The sequence below is a fragment of the Epinephelus lanceolatus genome, chromosome 4, assembly GCF_041903045.1.
Source record: "Epinephelus lanceolatus isolate andai-2023 chromosome 4, ASM4190304v1, whole genome shotgun sequence".
Classification (NCBI taxonomy): domain Eukaryota; kingdom Metazoa; phylum Chordata; class Actinopteri; order Perciformes; family Serranidae; genus Epinephelus; species Epinephelus lanceolatus.
The window spans coordinates 27,874,858-27,894,031 of NC_135737.1; the positions used below are offsets into that span (position 1 = coordinate 27,874,858).

A 19,174-nucleotide genomic window follows, 5' to 3' on the forward strand; every position below is an offset into this window, starting at 1 on the left:
ACATCTACGGTGCCCAACGAACAATAACACAAACCATTACAAACCATCTCTACTAAAGAGATCAATGGCAAATAAAATTTATCTGACCTTATATAACAAGTTTGTTTCAATCTCATGCCCTCTTAACTGTAGCCGTTCATCTTGTGCTCAGAGTCCGCCAATCAAAGTGATTTCACTCACCAACAGGAAATATCGCGACAATTCAACTTGCTGAATCGGCCAGAAAAAAGTCAGTAAGGGCCGACTAGTGCCAACAGTGCGGGACACACCGCAAAAACTAGGGCGACAGACACTCACCGACGGCCCGCCATTGACCCACGATGTACCGTCAGCTTAGTGTGTCAGGGCCTTAAGTGAAGGGGCACAAAATCTCTTCAGTCAGTACGAACAGGAGGAACAAATATAGAGATCAGTAATTATTTTAAAGTACATACGGGAGTGAAAGTATTGTTTTAACAGACTTTAAATGAGGAGTCTAATCTCTTGTCCTTAAGTGAAACCCACCTGTGCAGCTTATACCAGAACTCACTCAAAAAAAATCACGTTTAAAAATAAAACCTGCAAAGTGTGATTATTGTCCTTCCGTCATATCCCTCCACCGTACATGTTTAAAATTATTTAACATGTCTGCTCAGGGTGAAGTATTTTCTTTTAGAAAGATTGTATTTGGTGCCCTGGCTCCAATGAGTTAAAAGTAGATTCCCTTTAGTGACTTCCTGGTCTTTTTGAAGACACTGTTGTTATGTCTCTCTGTCTCACTTGCAGGTCTGGTCCAGCGATGTGTAATCATCCAGAAAGATGAAAATGGCTTTGGGCTCACTGTCAGTGGTGACAACCCAGTGTTTGTGCAGCTTGTCAAAGAAGGTAAGGTGTGGACTCGAACTTAAAAGGAAGAAGAAAAAGATGTTGTTACAAAGACTACTTCTGGTCTAAGCATTTGTAATAGAGATATGGGCTTCCTTTTTCATGCTCTGACATCAAACTGTCATGGTAGTTTGCTCTGAACTCACAGATGTGAGGGGTAATTGGGACTCAGCAACCACCACCACCACTCCGGCACTCACTTAGAGAAGTGAAGCCACTGACTGTATGTTTCCTCCTCAGTAGTTTCGCAGCAGCTGCAGCTTCTGCTTTATCATGTTGTCTTTTAAAGAGGGGACTTTGACAGGATACTTATGTGGTCCCCGGCAGTCTTCCCTTGTCTGTAGAGGATGATGTGGGCTGTTATCAGGTCATGAAAAACATTACACGGTCTGTACAGTAGTGGAGAGAGACAGAAGAGGAAGGAACTGATCGAGGACTTTTGTTGCACTGTCATCAGAGCTTGGCAGTGTTTAACTATCCCTGTATGGCTCCCCATTTGTGCTTTCATCACCGACTCAACACAAAGAGCAATCTGCTTAATTTCATCTGAATAATTTATACAACTTCTTTTTGTATTTTGCTGTGAACTGAAAAGCAAACAAAATGTATCTGGAGTTTCTTGCTGCGGCTTTCCTCCTTTATACTTGTGGTTAGGTTTAAAATGAGCAAGATGAAATCTAACTAAGCTTTTGCTTGTCACCCCTGCAAAGCTTAATCATTTGTTGCTCTGAAGCAGATTAAATCCAAATATCTGATCAGATATAGACGAATAATTTACAAGTTTCCAGTCACACCTGTCCTTAAACATTCAGCCCAACTGGTCAGGCCAGTTTATGTCCTTTTCTTAGTGACACCAGTTAAAATTTCCATACTAATAGAAAACCGAAAACCCAAAATGCACGTCATAAGTAGTGTATTAGTAAAACTGTATTTGGTTTACAAAATACTTCAGCTGTATGTTGCTGACTACAGAGTCAGACGTGGATCTCATAATAACCTGTCTCATGCCTAAATCCCTTTGTTTTGGGTGGAGCTGTGAAACAGGTCCTTCTCGTAATATAACCACTGTTATGGTCTTTCAAAATAGCACTCAAATTGTCACTTTGCAACATCTGCTCTGTCAAGGCGATATGGTGTATTTGTTGTGTAGAGATATCAACAACAGCACCATGAAGCAGCATGTCTGATGTGTTTTCCCCCCCCTCCATCCATTTCATTCTTCCATTGGTTCTGTTTCTTTCCTCGCCTCTTGTGTTGCTTTAACGCTCTTTTTCCTCTGTGTTTGCCAGATGGGGCTGCTATGCGGGCAGGTGTTCAGACAGGAGACAGAATCATCAAGGTATTGTGTTCATCTGCCTCCATGTCTTTAAACTGCTAACATCACTGTTTTCTTGTCCAAGGCCAGTACAGAGGCTGTAGGCTGCCACCTTCTGGTCAATCGGCAGCTCTGCTCCATGAAGCTGCATCTGGGAGTGGAGTGATGTGTCAGACTGCAAAGCTGGAGCCAGAATGGGAGGTTTTGGACTCAGTATCTGTTTCAAATACTCATCATAGTACCACTGCTGTCTTTCAGGTTAACGGGACCCTTGTTACACATTCTAATCACATTGAGGTGGTGAAGCTTATCAAATGTAAGTTCCTTTGTCTGTGTTCTATCAAATGCCACATTTTAGAAATAAACCTTTATGTAGAACTGACACTTTGCTTTGATTTGTTTCATTCTAGCGGGCTCCTATGTGGCCCTCACAGTGTTGGGGCGGCCTCCAGGGCTCGCCCAGATCCCTTTGTCTGAAGCAGAGTCTGAAATGTTGGGTGTTAGCATTTCATCACCTAACTCCCCAGCAGCAGAACGCCCCTACAGTCCCCTGGACCGACTCTCTTCCACACAACCACCATGGGTACTAAAGCCATTCGTTACTTCTGTTGCCCTTTTTCCACAAACCTGCCTTCCTTCTTCATCCTCCATCCTCATCCTCTTTGAGGTTTTCACCTGGGTTATCTATTTCTTTCTCTTCTCGGCTTCTCCATATTTCATCTTTTCTGACAAATTATCTGTATGCTGTTTGCTTGAATGCTTCTCATCTGTAGTCTAATGCACGCACAGTTTCTCCATATGCTTTTCAACTTTCCTTTTCGTTTCCCCCACAGGATGAGAATAGCAGTGTCTGCAGCCAGAGGGTTGACATGTTGCAAAAGATGCTCTCAAAAGAGCAGCAGGAGCTGCAGGTTAGCATAACAATCACTGCCACTCACTTCTCTCTATTGAAACCCTGTTTGCTTGGTAGGTGTTTGCAGTAGGGAGGTGATTTGCACCCGTTATTGCACAGTTGTGAATATTTAAACCCTCGCAGTGTTGTGGTATTATCTGTGCTGAAAATGAAAGGATCAGCTCTCATCCATTTTTAAACAGAACATCACTGTGGGTAGGAGGCAGGTTGTATGTGTACACTTGATAAGACTGCTGTTTTTCATGCAGGAAATTGAGACATCCCATTGTTCGCACCAGAGTCAACATTTTACATGTTTTACTTGCCTGATAGCACACAAACAATGGCATGCTACTGGTCCTGACTGCTTGTTTTGATTTCCTTCTGCTATAAAGGCCATGAAGGAGGAGTACAGCAGGAACCCCTCCCCCAAACTACTGAAAGACATCCAGGAAGCTAAGAAACACATTCCTCAGCTGCAGGGTCAGCTCTTCAAGGCCACTGGGGCAACACAGGTAAAGCAGATAACCTCCCTAACTAACTAACTAAGTACCTCCATGTACGTGCATACACAATTGGGTATGTTGGGACACTGATCTACCAGCAACATCCAAGCTGTATAATTTTGTGTAGCGTGTTTAGGGATCGCTCCAGACAAACATTAATCCTAATCTTATCAGAGGATTAGGCTTTTGGCTTTCTCTGTGGGAAGCCGTTCTATTGTGTCTGTGTGACAGCTTATTTTATACACATCATTCACTGAACATTGTTATGTTTGTCAGCGTATGAGTCTATTTCAATTTTAAAAAGTCATGTTTTATGACACATTTAGTAATTTTTACCAGTGCAGCCTCCTCTTAGCTTGTCTGTCTTAAAACATGTTTCATTCTGGACGTTGTGGATCTTGTTGTTATGTAATAAGGTTGTTCATAATTAATAACAAATCTTGTGTTTACATGAATCCGTAGGAGGCTGTTCCAGGTGGTGATGCAGATGATGGTAGCATGTTTGAGACAGAGCACACTCCCTCTAAGGGAGACAACAGTACAGACCTGTCCTGGAGCAGCACTCCTGTAAGTTGTCAGCAACGCCAGCCAACATAATTTAAGTTTCCCTCTGAACTTCATTTTGAAAGTTGATTCAAAGACTAGTTACACTCAATGGCCTTGTGCTGAATTGAAATTATAGTCTTAATTAGCAGCGCTCAGCCTTGGCAAGTTTAGATCTAGACAACATCAGTGCAAGCACAGGAAGTGTATGTATTGATTCTGCATTCAAATCACTGTCGGCCATTTATGATAACTGACAGAATAAATTATCCGGCAACAGTTTGGCAACAGATTGTGTAATGTTGTGTTCCATCCCACTTCCAGATATCTCGTGGGTTTGGACCTGGATCTCCAGAGAATCTTTACTCAAGAGAGTCATCCTGCCCCAGCCCAAAGAGCACACCCAGGAACAGCTTCAACTCCTGCCACTCTCCAGAGGGGGAGGACGCCACTGACCTGGTAACTATACTCTTTGCACCTTGGCCAGTTCTGCCTAAGAAATGTACTTATTCCCTTCCTTTCCTGGTTTAACTGGGTTTGTTTGTCATAGATTATATTGCATGTGGATGAATTTCTGTCAGTGGAAGTATACCCCAGATCAGTTGGGTTATAAATGGCCAGATGCTTTTTAAAAAACACTAATTTTACAATGCACTCCTGTCTTTTCCTCAGGACTCTCTGTCCCCTACCACAGTCAGCAGTCCCTCTTCCTCCCGCCTCGTCTCACAAATCATTGGAGCTGAGGACGACTATTTTGATTCAGACCAGGAGCAGGTATTTTACCACAGGGCAATCTTAACATCTTTGTCAATCATAACCCTAAACACAGCTGTCCTTTTCAAAATTTTTCAAACTCAAACTGGTGCTAACTGTTGTACCGATTTTGTTGCAGACAAATGGCCAGTGTAACAGCTTTAACAGTATTGAGCAGCTCAAGTCTCGTCCTGCCCACCTCGCAGCGTTCCTTCACCATGTCATCTCTCAGTTCGACCCTGCTCCTGTGGTAAGACCGTCTTCCTTCATGCCTCGTTAAAATGTTTTGTGTATTCATTTCCTGTTAAAATGCAGCATAGCAGACACTACTGCTCACTGTTTTTTTATTGTAATTAATCATACTCTTATGTCCTCAGCTGTGCTACCTCTATGCTGACTTCTACAAGCAGACCAACTCCAAAGAGACCAGACGGGTGTTCATGGATCTCCACACCTTCTTCATTGACCGTGGAGCGGTAAGTACAGTTTTTGCTCCCCACTGTGAAATATGGGCAGCGCTACAGGGCACACTCATCCAATGTTCATCCATCTGTGCGCACAGTCCGTCACTGATTAGATTTTGACAAAGCGGGTGAAATGTTGCATGTCACTGCATCGTCAAAATCACACTATTTACACAAAGGACAGCGCCAAACATCTGTTATTGTTGTTTTTAAATCCAAAGCACAAACTTTCATCTGGAAAACCATGATGAAATTTTTAGACAAAACATGTTTTTAACTCCCTGGATATGATGCACACAGTCACTTGTAACTCCACTCTACACAAGATAGAAACACCACCCAGCACCACTAGCGCTGATGTGCAGTGTTAACCTCCTTTCTTTCTTTTAAATGTGGTTAAATAAACAACCCCAACTCTACCACACACTGTCCGCATGTCATCCATCTCATCATCATTTGAGATTCTTTCTCTTCCAATGGATTTGGCTTTGGTCTCTCTGAGGATGGCTCTCCATGCTGTGTAGTGAGATGAGCCTCCTGCACCCAAAATGTTATCAAAGCATTCATTTATAATTGCCAACGCAGCCACCATAATTCCCAGCTGGGAAAGAGGCATGGAGAAAACAAGAACCCAAATATGACCCCAAGGCCGGTTCATACAGGACTAATGTTATCACACAAGCTCTGTGTTTGGCAAAATATGGCAGATAAATCACGCTGGAATTTTTACTCGACAAATTACGGCAGATTCACAGGGGATTAAGATCACAGGCCACCGCCACAGAGATGACAAATTAGGAGGCCCCCAGGTAATACCAGTCCCGTGCAAGCATTACATCATGCAGAGGTAATGACATGATTATGAGTGTGCTGATTTATGATCAGCACTCACACTGATATTTAATATCATCTGAAAGGGGTTTTTTTTTTTTTTGGACGTGCTGGACAGGAGTTTTTTTTGTTCCAATTTTTTAATGAGGTATAAACTACTTATGTTTTGTCTTTTTTCCAGAATTTAAAAGTTGCTGTTCCTGAATCCATCTCTACTGATCTCGGTAAGTGTTTCACACTGTGCTTTTGCTACATTTGGTCGTCTGCCCAGTGTCATTTTGAGGAGGCAGTTTTTTTGTTACGGTCACCTTTTGTACTGCTGTTGGCTCACTTCATCCACTTGGCCATCCTCATTATACAGCCCCTGTAAGCCATGCACACTCCCGACTAAGGTGTTAAGAAATCAAATGCTCTGATGGTTTGGAAAGTATTGCTAAACCTTAACAGCACATATTTAGCGCGCACTCGACATAATCCTGTTAGAGACTTGGTGTACAGTATATGTGAGTGTGTGTGCGTGTGTTTGCAGACCGGCGGCGGACAGAGCTGATCCCAGAGGAAATAAACAGGCAACATGTACAAACACTGCAGGACTCTCTGCTCCCTGACATCCAGAAGAACCTGGAGGATTTCAGGTACACTTGTCAGCTCTGAATTTTATTTCCTCGGTGTGGTAGGCTCTGATTAAGAGCAGAACTTGAGAATTTGGTTGTCATAACAAGCTAATGAAAAAGGCAATATCTACCTAACCACAGTGTATGACTCATGTAGGCAAAAGCGCAGTATGGGCCTAACGGTGGCTGAAGTAGAGCTGGCCAGACTGGACCAAGAGAGAGTCAGAGACCGTGTCACTCTGGAGCGAGAGCGCTCTTATGCTGAGAACATCATCACCAAGATAGAGGATATCCTGTAAGTAGCACACACAGTTACATGACACACATGCCATGCATACAGACATATGTTGCTCGCATGCACACATATCTCATATTTCTAACCATCATCAGCCACTCAGACGGTTTGTTTTCTTTGTATTGATTATAGGTTAACAACTCAGACCACAGAGGAAGAGAAATGGTAAGCAGACTTATATTGTGGAGCATGTGGTTGATTGGTATGAAGAGTATTTCTTAAAGCATATGACGCGAATCATTTAGGACTTCAGGGCCTCTTATGGCCCCTTGAACCATCTGTGTTTGTCATGTGTCTCACAGTAATCTAAAAGAAACTATTACTTTATTAGACTTTTTGACTCCTTTAAACTAATTATTTAAAAACATCCTGTGCTTAATGAGTATTATCCGACAGTGGTAGTCATTTTTTTAACCTTAAATTTATTGCCTTTGATGTTCCAGCCAAGAACACATAACATATTGGTGTCATCTAAACCCCATTCTGCATCCCCCACAGTTTACAAATTAAGCACTTGGGCAGTCTCTTAAAGAAAACACGTAATTTATGCAGTGTGTTTATATTAAATAATTCAAAAGTGTGACTGATTGAAACAGTCTTGTTTGAAATGCCATATGGTCGCAGCACACCCCAGATGGTTTGTGTAGAAATTGTACGAGAAGGACTGGTATGACATATGGTGCAAGTCACAATATGGACACTTCCCTTCAAAATTGTTTTGTTGGTTTGAATTCAGAATAGCGCGACTTAACTCGGGAGTTGTCACTTTTGTTTTTGCTCAGCACTACAATGCAGTATGTCATCTATACATACATGAAGCACCTTGGTGTGAGGGTCAAGGAACCTCGCAGTCTGGAGTCCAAACGGGTCAGGATCAACTTCCTTCCCAAGATTAAGGTACGTAAGATTTCTTTTTCCACCTTTGCCCTTCTCTCTCTCCCTTTATCATCTACCTGACACCTCTCTTGTTTATTTAATTACATACAGAAAAGCATCAAGACAGAAAAGGAAGGAGAAGAGAAGGTGAAGAAACCCAGATTTCCCAGTATTCTTGGACCTCAGCGTCGGCCCAGCCGCATCGAAGCAGCATCAGGTGAGTTAGAACTTTTGAATAAGACAAATTATTACCCTACTTGGGTTTTGTTGAGTCCACAAGGGAACACCAAAGGTTCATCAAGTTTTGACACCACATTTCTCTGTATTCAGTGGGTAAAGCCTTGGATGGTCGCCCCAGGCCGCAGAAACAGTTGTCTCAGCCCACACTGGGAGCGAGTGATCACATGGAAGCTGGTCGTCTAAGAGGCAGCCAATCGAGCGAGGGCTCTGAACTCACACACTCCATGTCTCTCAACACCTCATCCCCAAACAGCGCCACCTATAGCTCGGACACAAGCCGAGACACTGATATGGGTGAGCTACTGACCGATGAAACTAAACACATTAGTAGGAGGGAAAACCGATGGAGGCGATTGTCATTATAATAACTTATATCTTGTCTCTCAGGTGGGACTCCAACCTCAGGCCCTTCCAGGCTGAGTGACGGCCTTCAGTCTGACGCTCTTGATGGGCTGTCATACCCTGCTTCGCACTTTGACCTTTACAGCCTCGACCAGCTGCAAGAGGATGACAGAGAAAGCGACAGGTGCATTTATAGTCACATTCGCAGTAACATTTTGCTTCCTTGTGTAGAGAATATTAATTTTTACATTGATTTTACTGTTATTGTTTTTGTAGAGTCCACGAGGGAACACCAAAGGCCATAAGAAGGTGAGGAAACGTGATCAATTTTAGATTTAAATTCATCTAAAAACTAAGTGTGCTTTCACACCTGGACTTCAGTTATTTTGACGCGGAGCAAGGGGAACACATTTACAAACAAACCAAGACAAGTAAAAATGAATTTGTACAGACTGAAAGGAAACTCATTGATTGGACAGTTTTGGTGATTGCCATCCTGTGTCATCAGGACCCACATGGGGAAATCAAATTCTGTTGACTGACTGAAGTTTATGCCGCACTTTGAAGCTTCTGATGTGGATATTAATGTTCTTTGGTGTTACAAAGAGCCGACAAAGAAATAACTGATTATACGTATTATTAGGCTGCAAATTGACCACATATTATTCTGGGCTTATTACTGTGGGATCGCTGACACACACTTTTTAATGGACTTAATGAACTAACAAAGTAGCCTACACGGAGTCAGATACAAGCACAGCAGTTTTAACAGCTTTTGGCATATTAATCTGTGAAAATACCCACGCTGCATATGTGTTAACCATGGTTACCAAATGCATAAATAGGGTATATGCAAATGCAGATCAATTATAAGATCATGGTCAGTTTTCAGAATCAGCAGATGGATTTATTTGTAGTTTAACTTTTGAAGTCGTGCTAAAATCACATCATCATTTGCTACCATAAAACCCTGTAGCTTGGAAGCTGACTGAGACTAACCGATTTGGTTGTTTGGTCTGCTGCAAGCGTTTGATTGACAGCTTTCATGCCACCCTAAATGAACTGGACTACCCATCGAAATGCTCCAGGGTTTGGTTAAACCGGACCGAAAAGCTCAGGTGTGAAAGCACCCTAAGAAGTTGTGATAAGCACTGGTGGAATTTCAGTATCTACATGAAATGCTAACTTTTTATCTTGCCCTAGGCTCGAGGGACTGGGTGCAACTGATGTCCAGAGTGAGGACGACCAGGGAACAGACTCCGAGCATGACCCTCCAAACTGGCAGCAGCTGGTGGGGCGAGAGGTCCTAGCAGGTCTCAGGCCTCAGGAAATCAAGAGACAGGAAGTTATTAACGGTGAGGACATGGCTAACCCCTTCACTTAATATGGCAGTTTATTAAAGCCAGCTGTATTTTCACTGGATATAGAAAGGCTCCCACTCAGTGTGCTTAAAAAATACTGTTGTGTTTTAGGATATAGCGAGTAGAGTGGAGTGAGATGCAGTAGCAGAGCATCTGCTGGGATCCAACCCAAGTTGCTGTCGAATGTACATCATATTGAGCTGTGCAAATGATCTGCCATTTTGAATTAACGTCTTACATTGTGTCTGCAGAGCTGTTCTACACAGAGCGCGCACATGTACGGATGCTGAGAGTTTTGGACCACATTTTCTATCAGAAGCTCTCCAAAGAGGCCATCCTGCCTCCTGCTGACATTAAGAACATCTTCACTAACCTGGAGGAGATCCTACAGCTGCATGGTACACAAACACATGAACATACACACATCTTGAAATCCATCAGAAATCAAACCATTAAGACACAGTGAAAAAAAAACCTCAAAGTAGTTTTGAGAATCAAAATAAAGTTTTAAGTAAAATGAATTACAACAGCAATACACACAGCACTCTCGTATTTTCATGTTGTATAATTCATTTTTATCTTTCACACACACACAGACACACACACTCTCACTGCCCATTGGTGCCTCTCCTTTGAATTTCAGTTTCAATACTGGAGCAAATGGCAGCCGTTCGGAAGAGAAATGAGTCTTCAGTAATTGATCAGATAGGAGACGACTTGCTCTCTTGGGTGAGTACAATTCTCAGGCTGAAATTGTATTTCCTCTTTCAAACATTTTCTTATATTGAATAAATTTCAAGATGACTGATGTGGTGGGGAAAAAAACGTATTGTGCACAAAGAAATTGAACTGTTGCCCGAAATTGCGTTACAGCAAGAAAAAAAATGTGGGTGTTGGCATGAGATTGCTTTCCTCGGCCTCAATGGTTAATTTTGAAATGTCATATGTACATAAAAACGGTTGTGTGCAGGTTAGGACAGAGAAGGGGTTAACGTTAAGTCCTAAATCCTCCCCCCAAGTGCTGGAAGACAAAATGTTACGTGACACAAAAGAACAACTCTGCCAAGAAATGTAATCAGAATGGAAGCGAACGAGTGAAATGGAAGCCTGTTTCTCAGCAAATGGTTATGTCAGACAATGCCCTAGATTTGGCTGACATCTCCGCATCTTGATATCATGTGTGATACATTAAATGCGAGTTAGCTGCTTATCAGCTGGCAGCCTCGTCTGAAATGTCTCTATGGGGGATAAGTAGGGTAAACGGTCCCCTGAGGGTCTGAGCATTGATCTAGTCTACATTTAAACTTAAGCCGTCCCTGCTATGAGGACTTAAGCCTGGCCCCCTTCTGGGAGTTGGTGCTCATTGTGGTGGTGAAATACTAGACATTTCCATGGCAACTGCCCCTGACCCAGATCGACCGAGTGACTGATAACCGTCTCTGTCCATCTCTGCTCTGTCCTGTCTTGGGTCGGGTATTAACAGTTCAGCGGTGGAGAGGAGGAGAAGATCAAGCAGGCAGTGGGGACGTTTTGCAGCAACCAGCCTTTTGCTCTGGAGATCATCAAGAGCAAGCAGAAGAAAGACTCGCGGTTTACTTCATTCATCCAGGTACTGTCATTATGCTTCACAAACTGACACAAACAAAGTATTTATTTAGCCAATTTACTGATTGAATGCTCAGAGTGTGTTATACAGAGGGTTTAAACAAGCAATACATACATCTGTTTAATTCAAGAAATTCAGCTAAAATGTCACCTCCCTGAGCATAAACTGAGTTTACATTTAGTCCTGCTCAGTCAACATTCATACAGATGTATTTGGCTGTTTGCCGACAGCTTAAGTTCACCCATCCTGTATCGTTTTTTCCTTGTTATTGCTTTGCAGGAGGCAGAGAGCAACAGACTGTGTCGCCGACTGCAGCTTAAGGACATCATTCCCGTAGAGATGCTGCGGCTCACCAAGTACCCTCTGCTACTAGACAACATTGCCAAGTACACAGGTGCTGTAGTGTTGCCTTACCAGTCACAGGTCCTTCACAGCAGTTTGCAGTTATTTGTTAATGTTGGTGCACATGATTATTTTAGTGCACGGTCCTGCATGAATGATTATAGAATAGCTGCAACTAATGATCAGTTTTATTTTTGATTAGTCTAACAAGTATTTATTGAAATATTGATTTATTTGTTCCATAATATTAAATTCCCCACAAGTTCCCAAAGTCCAGTGTCTTCAAATGTCCCCCAGAAGACTGAGAAACTAGCCAGTATTCTCATTTGAGAAGTTTAGAGCGAGGAATTTTTACTTAAAAAAAATCACTTCGTCAGTTATCATGATTGTTGCTGATTCATTTTTCAGAGAGGTTTCGTTGCCATTTTTTCCTTGCTTCCTTGTTTCCAAGCCCTGGATTTGCTTTATACCAGTAACCCATTTCTATGTCAAGAAGCCAAGTAAAGTTGGGGCGTCAGTAGCGTAGTGGATAGTGCCGGCAGAGGCGGTGCCTCACTGCAGCGGTCGCAGGATCGAGTCCGGCTTGCAACCATTTGCTGCATGTAAACCCCCCCCCCCCCCCCCCCCCCCCCCCCGCTCTCTCTCTCTCTCTCTCTCTCTCTCTCTGACCCTGTTTCACTCTGTCCTGTGCATTAAAGGCAAAACCCCAAAAAAATAATCTTTAAAAAAAAAAAAAGAAACAAAATAAAGTCTGTAACATATTCCTAATGCTCTACAAAACTATACAAGTGCACAAGGGACAATCTACACTTTATTTATTACACTCAGGATATTTTATTCTTTTCAGTTGTTGCAGAAACTGCACAAATCTACTGATACTAGGATGATATTAATGTCACAGCAACACAGCCTCTGATTCGTTGAGAGACTCAACCTAGTGCATCATGGGATACATCTTGTGTCAGCAGAGTCCTGCATGCGTCTGATTTTCAAGATCTGCTTCGAATCAGAACTGCGAGGGGCAAAACTGCACCCACCCCGCCCCGCTATGACCAATTAGTTACATGAATAGACCTGACCTGTTGACAAAAAATCCATGGCCCAACCCAAAACAGCAAATCCTATTATAACCGTGCGCGAATAATTTGTTTAGTTAGCACATTTATAGTGATCGTTATGGGCTGTTTTATGGATGTGAAACTAAAATAATATATTTTAGAATGAAGGTAATTCCATATATACAATTTAAATGAATATATTTTGTGTATTTTTATAACGTTGAGCTGCACAATTAACGTGCCTGTTTAAAGCAGCTGTCATATTCCAGCTGGTGCAGAAAACATAGCCAACACAAAGTAAAGAGAGAGGATTAAAATGTTCAAACATAAAATGCACATTTTATTTTACACCTGCGATCCAACCTACATGTCTTTTTTTTTCACCCAGAACCATACCTGCAAATAAGATTAAGACAAAGCACCACCTATGAATCACCTCTTTTGCTGTGATTCATGAGTGGGTACTCGACCCAGTGTAAGACTGATGCTCAGTGGGCTTCAGATGATGGCTCATGAAAACATGAGTGCTTTCAACACAGATAAATGGATGAATAATCACAGAAGACATTCATAGTTGGATTAATTTGTTTTATTAACCCTCTAAAAACACTGCCCATACCTGATTGAACATTTTAGGCAGTATTGGAGCATTATCGATACTGGTTACGTAACAGATGTATTAATTTTCTGGCCTTGGATGAATATCTGCAGCTTTAAAACAGAATATGGTGGGCATGACACTTAATGTGATTAAAACATACAATGAAACATCTGCCATCCACCTGTTCTGGCTGTGGACAAACATGAAGTCTAATGTCTGATGTCAACACGCCTGCAGGAGGAGCCACAAAACTGATTTTCACATTCATACAAACCACTTACAGTTCATGGAGGAACAAAAACTGATCCCTCTCCTGCAGAGACTGAGTGGAGCACTTCAGAGTCTGTTCCACTCAGTCACAAACACTTAGTCAATCACCGACTCTGTCACAGGGAGAGGAATTGTGATCTATTTTAAAAAATGACAGCTTCAAATCACTATTATACTTAGTCTTCCCACTACTGCACACCATTTTAGACACTCCTGAACTGACTAGAAATTAATTCTTGCTCCAAATTTTTTTTTCCCTGCACTGCTGCAGCACCTCTGCACGTGACCTCCATGAGTAGAGTTAAATTATGGTATCCAGCCTTTCTCTTTTCTGATCCTGAAATCAATTAGATCCTCCGAGGCAACTAATTCAATATGGAAACTAATTTACCCATGTTGCGAGTAACCATGGAAGCGGGTAATACAGGAATAATACCTTGTTTGAATTGTATATTGGGAATGTAATATAATACAGTAGCTAAAATGGAAACTCTTGAGATAGAAGAAAGTGGGTAAAAATGAACCAATTGATGTCTTAAGCAAGGTTCTGTGTGGCAACATGCCAGCCATTAGTGAATTACAGAGACAAATGGAGAGATTAGCATTTTAATGGTCCTGGAGCGGCAGTGCACATTTTGGGAAATGTCTTACCCATTATTTGGTCCATCATTTTAGTCTTGGCTGGGGTTTGGGTCTCACACAGAGAGAATGCACTAACGATAAAGTATAACCAGCTATTACGGGATCATAATGCCCCCCTGCTTTATCATAATTTTTGAGAATGATGGTGTGTTAATGGGCAGAGGAAATATCAATTTGCCGGACAGCCCCCTGCAGAACTAAGGAGGCCTTACTTCTTATTTGATGTCATAATATCTTTCAGACAACGTAGCGGAGAAGGACAAAGTGAAGCAGGCAGCAGACTGCTGTAGAAAGATCCTCAATCACGTCAACCAGGCTGTGAAGGAATCCGAGGACAAGCAGGTAGGATGTTTTTTAAAATCTCCTTTCCATTTCATGCCATCCCCTAGACTTTTCTCTTCTTCCCCTTCAGTCTCATCCTAAGTCCCCCCCCCCGCTCAACAGCAATTTATTTTTCCACTATCGTCTTTGCTCCCCAGGCAGTGGCTTCCTTTTTTAAAGAGCGCTCACTTTATCCCCCTTTCTCTATTTCTCTCTGTCCTTCCTCTAGAGGTTGGAGGACTATCAGAGAAGATTGGACCTCTCCTCTCTAAAGCAGACAGACAACGCCATGATCCTGGAGCTAAAGGTGAGTTATCTACACGGCCCTTTTAGCTTCAGTTAAAGCACACTCACTTGTTGTACACCCACATACGCTGTTTGAAATATCTGCTCTGTACAAAGGTGGTCCTGTGTGGAAACGGCTCAATGGACCTGTAGCGAGTACTTATAAGCTTTAAATTTATTTTCCCGTCCTACCTTCCCTCAGAACTTGGATCTAACCAAGAGAACGATGGTGCATGAGGGACCACTGTCATGGAAAGTGAACAAGGACAAGACTATTGGTGTGTAGTCAGCATATTATATGAGTTTGACTGGAATTAAACTTTGATGACGCTGCCAAGAACTAAACACAAGAATCCTCTTCGTCTCCTCTCAGAGTTGTACACACTCCTCCTGGAGGACATCCTGGTTCTGCTGCAGAAACAAGACGAGCGTCTAATCCTGAAGTGTCACAGTAAAAACCTGGCAGGCACTGCAGACACCAAACAGATCTTCAGCCCCATCATCAAACTCAATACTGTGCTGGTGCGCTCTGTGGCCACAGGTCCGTTAACACGCAATCTGTTCTCTGTTTTGCATTTTACTATTAATGAGGGATGAGAGCAAATCGTTTTAAGAAGCAACAAAGAACCCCCTCACTATTCTTGTCATTGCAATGGCAACTAAACGCAGCACAAAAGACTGGGATATTGCACTCAGATTTTTATCAGGAAGTCTGTGGCTTCATGCATATAGGGCAGTGTAGTGATAATCTCACCCCAAACCTTCTGTCCATGCTCTCTCCCGCCAGACAACAAGTCCTTTTTCGTCCTATCCATGTCTGACAATGGAGCCCAGATCTACGAGCTGATGGCACCCACAGTCTCAGATCAGAGAACGTAAGTCCACGTACCTTTTGATTGATTAATTGAATTTTGTTGCTGCCGTCATTAGATGTGCTGATAACTGTTTATTTTCCTTTCACAAGGTGGCAGCGTCTAATCACCCAGAGGGCTGATGCCATGAAAGTGAAACCTCACAGCGTCATACCTTTACCTCAGACTGAGTATGTTGTTCGATCACCTGCCTAATTTGATGAGATGGTTCTCAGGGTTTGAGCTTGTTACTAACATGAGATGTTGCTTGTGTGCTAGTGGGGAGAGAGACGGTGTGGAGATCATCACGGCGGGCGTTTCCAGGCTGAGTCGAGACCCAGACCGCACATCCACCGGCAGCACCCAGTCCACAGGTAGCTGGAGAAACATGTTTTCCCCCCGTTTTACTGTAAATATTCTACCGTAATCTCAACTGTTTAGATAATCCTTGTGCAATTACTCCCCCTCAAGATAAAGAGAGCAGTCCAGCCCCGCGAAGTGTGACGCAGAGTTCTCTACCTGGTAACAATCCCTTTGAGGGCGTAAAGGCAGAGGAAGAGGAGGAGGAGGAAGGTTTCGTGGACCCAGAGCCTCCTTACCAAGTGGCTGAAGATGGCAAAGAAGGAGACTCGTTCAACATGTTTCCCTCCAGAGCAGACGAAGCACTGAAAACATGTAAGCACACAACAGACGACTCAGTTAATCAAATATACATAGATAATGTATGTATGTATGTAAAAATCATGAACCCGTACGTCTTATCTGTTGCTCAGTGGCAGCATTAAAGCAGGTGTTGGTGACCCAGCTGATGTCCCAGGAGGCTGTCGAGCAAACCAAACGCTCCACGGGGGCACGTCTCCTAAGGACCACCTCTCTGCGGACCCCTGTAGACAGCCGCGCACGGGTGATGGTCCATAATGGCTCAGAGAAGAACAGCTCTCAGACCGAGGACCCGACTCAGGACCTGGGCTCTGGGGACACAGGCTTCTTTGATTCTCCTGAAGATTATGGTGAGCCATTTAAATACATTGTACTCACAGATAAACGTTTCTTACAGTGGTCATTGTAAGTTGCAGCTGTCTTCTTGCTCTTTGTCGCTCATTGATCCTGACGTTTTTTCACTACAGTAGTACTAAATGGCTTCCTTTGATTCTCTCAGCAGGGTATTTAGTCCTGGAGGGTTACGGTGGCCCGGGGGAGAGCAGCACAGATGATGACATATTGGCATCGACCACAGGGAAGCAGCTGAGGACCTCACAAGGCTGCGCCGCCGACTCTGGCATCAACTTGAGGTTTTCTTCGACGTCACAGGCCGGCAGCCTCTCCTCTTTTAGCAGACAGGTCTTGTCTCACCTTAGAAACCTTCAGGCCAACCTCAACTATCTGAAGGTATGTAACAGTCGATGAGCTCATCAACATACGTTGTTGTAAAAATAGTGTGATATTCAATCTTTGTGGTCCACCATGTGACTTGATTGTTGCTCTTGCAGGAGGTTGAGGCCAAGTACAATAATCTAATACGCCAAAGGCCGGAGAGGCCAGCAGCGGACACGGATGGAAGCAAAGGTATCTCATTCAGGCTCAGCGTCAACATATGAATTACCAGATTTTTGCCGATGATACAGTTCCTTATGTGTCATTTTTTCTCTGATCTGACGCCTCGTTTTTCCTCCCCAGATAAGAGATAGTGGAAATCCGTACGGCAGCCTTTGGCTCTGGTTCCAAAGAGGAAGTACCGACTCGTAGTCTGTTCCTACTTCGTGTGTCCTGGACTTTCTGGACATCCTATAAGCTTGTCCTCTCACTGCTGAGCCCCCTTCTTTCCATCGCCGTTGCCCACGGTTGCCACAGAGAACGAGAGACTTGAGTGTGAGCAGAAGCGTTTGAAGGGTGGAGTCATCTTTGTGATGCCGCGCCCCCCTCCATCAGCACAAGGCAATCAGGGAAGTGGGATTGCCCCTCGAAACCTCACCACCCCTCCACCATCTAACACCCATTTTCCCCCCGGACCTCCCTGCAAGAAAGAGAACTTATACCAAAATGTACAAAGATGTGTGTTTAGAATATATATATATGAAACACAAAACAAGAAAAGGAAAATTTTAAGATAATGTATTAAGATTTTTTTTATCCCAAGATGTATTTATTTTCTTTCTTTTCATTTTTTTTTTATTTTTATTTTTTTTTAAGTGTTTCCCACATTGCTTGCATGCTTTTGGCCATGGTGTTACCATTTTGGCTGCTTTTCCTGCTTCAGTCATACAGGGTTAGTGTGAGTGTGTGAGCATACATGCACGCTAGCCTAGTGTACCCTGATGAAATGGCAGGAATATAATCAGACTGATAGAGGCCAGAGTTGCACTGGTGATGGATAGATCCCATTGTGTTACAAACTCTTGAATTGTGTTAAAGTCTAGAATTTCAGATAAATTCTAGGTGTGGTGTTAACTAGAATGAAGAGTCTGAAGGCTCTGATCTGGTCCTGTTGCATTTCCTTGCTGCTTCTTCCTCCTCCTCCTCCTCCTCCTCCTCCTCCTCCTCACTGTGAGGGGTGCTTTGCCTCTCGTCCGCCTCCTCATCTCCTTTGCGTGTGACCCTCTCCCTTCTTTTCCCTGTAAACACTTATGGGTGTCATCCTTCTCCTTTTCCTCACAGCCCAGTGGCTTTCATGCTTATTTATCCCCACTCACACTCTATATGTCATGCTTCCTCATCTGCCTTTGGGTATCTCGCCCTGTTCCCCCTCGTCTTCTCCAAGGAGCGCTCACGCTCTTTCTGTATCAGCTCCTGACAGAAACGCTGCTTCTTTCTGCTACTGTTGGCGATGCTGATCTGACTGCCTGATATTCTAATAATGTCATGAAGTTCAACATATGTACAATGATCAAGTTGGAAGGTTATGCATAACTTTAATAAATAAATGGTGCCATGACACATTCAAAAAGGAAAAACCTTGCCTGCTTTTTTTCTGTCTTTAAAGGAATACTTCACCTCCCAAAGGACCATTTGTGTATCATTTACTCACCCTGTTAATGTTGAATTTGTAAAGAAAAATTTGTTTTGCTCGCATGCCTCCATCAACAAGAGTCCAAAAACAGAAAATTCTTGATGAATTGAAGTCAAAGGGTAAAGTGTTTAATAGAAGCAAAGCCATATCAAAACATCCATTTACAAATTCTCACACAACTCGTACGCTATAACTCAAGAGTCATTTATTCAGACGTGTGCCCAGACAGCCCTTTCTGATGGGGAACTGAATGGAAAGTGAAACTTATCTTTGCTCTCTTCAAAGCCAGATGCCG

The 19,174-nt window shown here is 43.0% G+C and overlaps 1 protein-coding gene across 4 annotated transcripts in view; it reads left to right on the plus strand.

Moving 5' to 3' along the window:
• Nucleotides 1-18,823, plus strand: part of arhgef12a (Rho guanine nucleotide exchange factor (GEF) 12a) — a 45,830-nt gene extending 27,007 nt beyond the window's left edge. For 3 of the 4 annotated variants that reach the window (XM_033630997.2, XM_033630998.2, XM_078167100.1), the window contains 37 exons: nucleotides 766-864; nucleotides 2,154-2,203; nucleotides 2,438-2,495; nucleotides 2,590-2,762; nucleotides 3,013-3,090; nucleotides 3,467-3,586; nucleotides 4,040-4,144; nucleotides 4,445-4,579; nucleotides 4,793-4,894; nucleotides 5,013-5,123; nucleotides 5,251-5,349; nucleotides 6,350-6,392; nucleotides 6,698-6,803; nucleotides 6,940-7,077; nucleotides 7,210-7,242; nucleotides 7,860-7,974; nucleotides 8,065-8,170; nucleotides 8,284-8,487; nucleotides 8,581-8,719; nucleotides 8,812-8,844; nucleotides 9,739-9,890; nucleotides 10,148-10,294; nucleotides 10,540-10,625; nucleotides 11,380-11,505; nucleotides 11,782-11,896; nucleotides 14,657-14,757; nucleotides 14,966-15,043; nucleotides 15,224-15,299; nucleotides 15,395-15,562; nucleotides 15,809-15,896; nucleotides 15,986-16,063; nucleotides 16,152-16,246; nucleotides 16,344-16,547; nucleotides 16,646-16,882; nucleotides 17,032-17,261; nucleotides 17,363-17,438; nucleotides 17,550-18,823. In XM_033630997.2, the coding sequence (XP_033486888.2) occupies nucleotides 766-864; nucleotides 2,154-2,203; nucleotides 2,438-2,495; nucleotides 2,590-2,762; nucleotides 3,013-3,090; nucleotides 3,467-3,586; nucleotides 4,040-4,144; nucleotides 4,445-4,579; nucleotides 4,793-4,894; nucleotides 5,013-5,123; nucleotides 5,251-5,349; nucleotides 6,350-6,392; nucleotides 6,698-6,803; nucleotides 6,940-7,077; nucleotides 7,210-7,242; nucleotides 7,860-7,974; nucleotides 8,065-8,170; nucleotides 8,284-8,487; nucleotides 8,581-8,719; nucleotides 8,812-8,844; nucleotides 9,739-9,890; nucleotides 10,148-10,294; nucleotides 10,540-10,625; nucleotides 11,380-11,505; nucleotides 11,782-11,896; nucleotides 14,657-14,757; nucleotides 14,966-15,043; nucleotides 15,224-15,299; nucleotides 15,395-15,562; nucleotides 15,809-15,896; nucleotides 15,986-16,063; nucleotides 16,152-16,246; nucleotides 16,344-16,547; nucleotides 16,646-16,882; nucleotides 17,032-17,261; nucleotides 17,363-17,438; nucleotides 17,550-17,560 (4,115 nt within the window). In that variant the 3' untranslated portion in view covers nucleotides 17,561-18,823. The remainder of the gene's footprint in view (nucleotides 1-765; nucleotides 865-2,153; nucleotides 2,204-2,437; nucleotides 2,496-2,589; nucleotides 2,763-3,012; nucleotides 3,091-3,466; nucleotides 3,587-4,039; nucleotides 4,145-4,444; nucleotides 4,580-4,792; nucleotides 4,895-5,012; nucleotides 5,124-5,250; nucleotides 5,350-6,349; nucleotides 6,393-6,697; nucleotides 6,804-6,939; nucleotides 7,078-7,209; nucleotides 7,243-7,859; nucleotides 7,975-8,064; nucleotides 8,171-8,283; nucleotides 8,488-8,580; nucleotides 8,720-8,811; nucleotides 8,845-9,738; nucleotides 9,891-10,147; nucleotides 10,295-10,539; nucleotides 10,626-11,379; nucleotides 11,506-11,781; nucleotides 11,897-14,656; nucleotides 14,758-14,965; nucleotides 15,044-15,223; nucleotides 15,300-15,394; nucleotides 15,563-15,808; nucleotides 15,897-15,985; nucleotides 16,064-16,151; nucleotides 16,247-16,343; nucleotides 16,548-16,645; nucleotides 16,883-17,031; nucleotides 17,262-17,362; nucleotides 17,439-17,549) is intronic. The other variant, XM_033630999.2, reaches the window with a different exon arrangement.
• The last annotated feature ends 351 nt before the right edge of the window (nucleotides 18,824-19,174 follow it).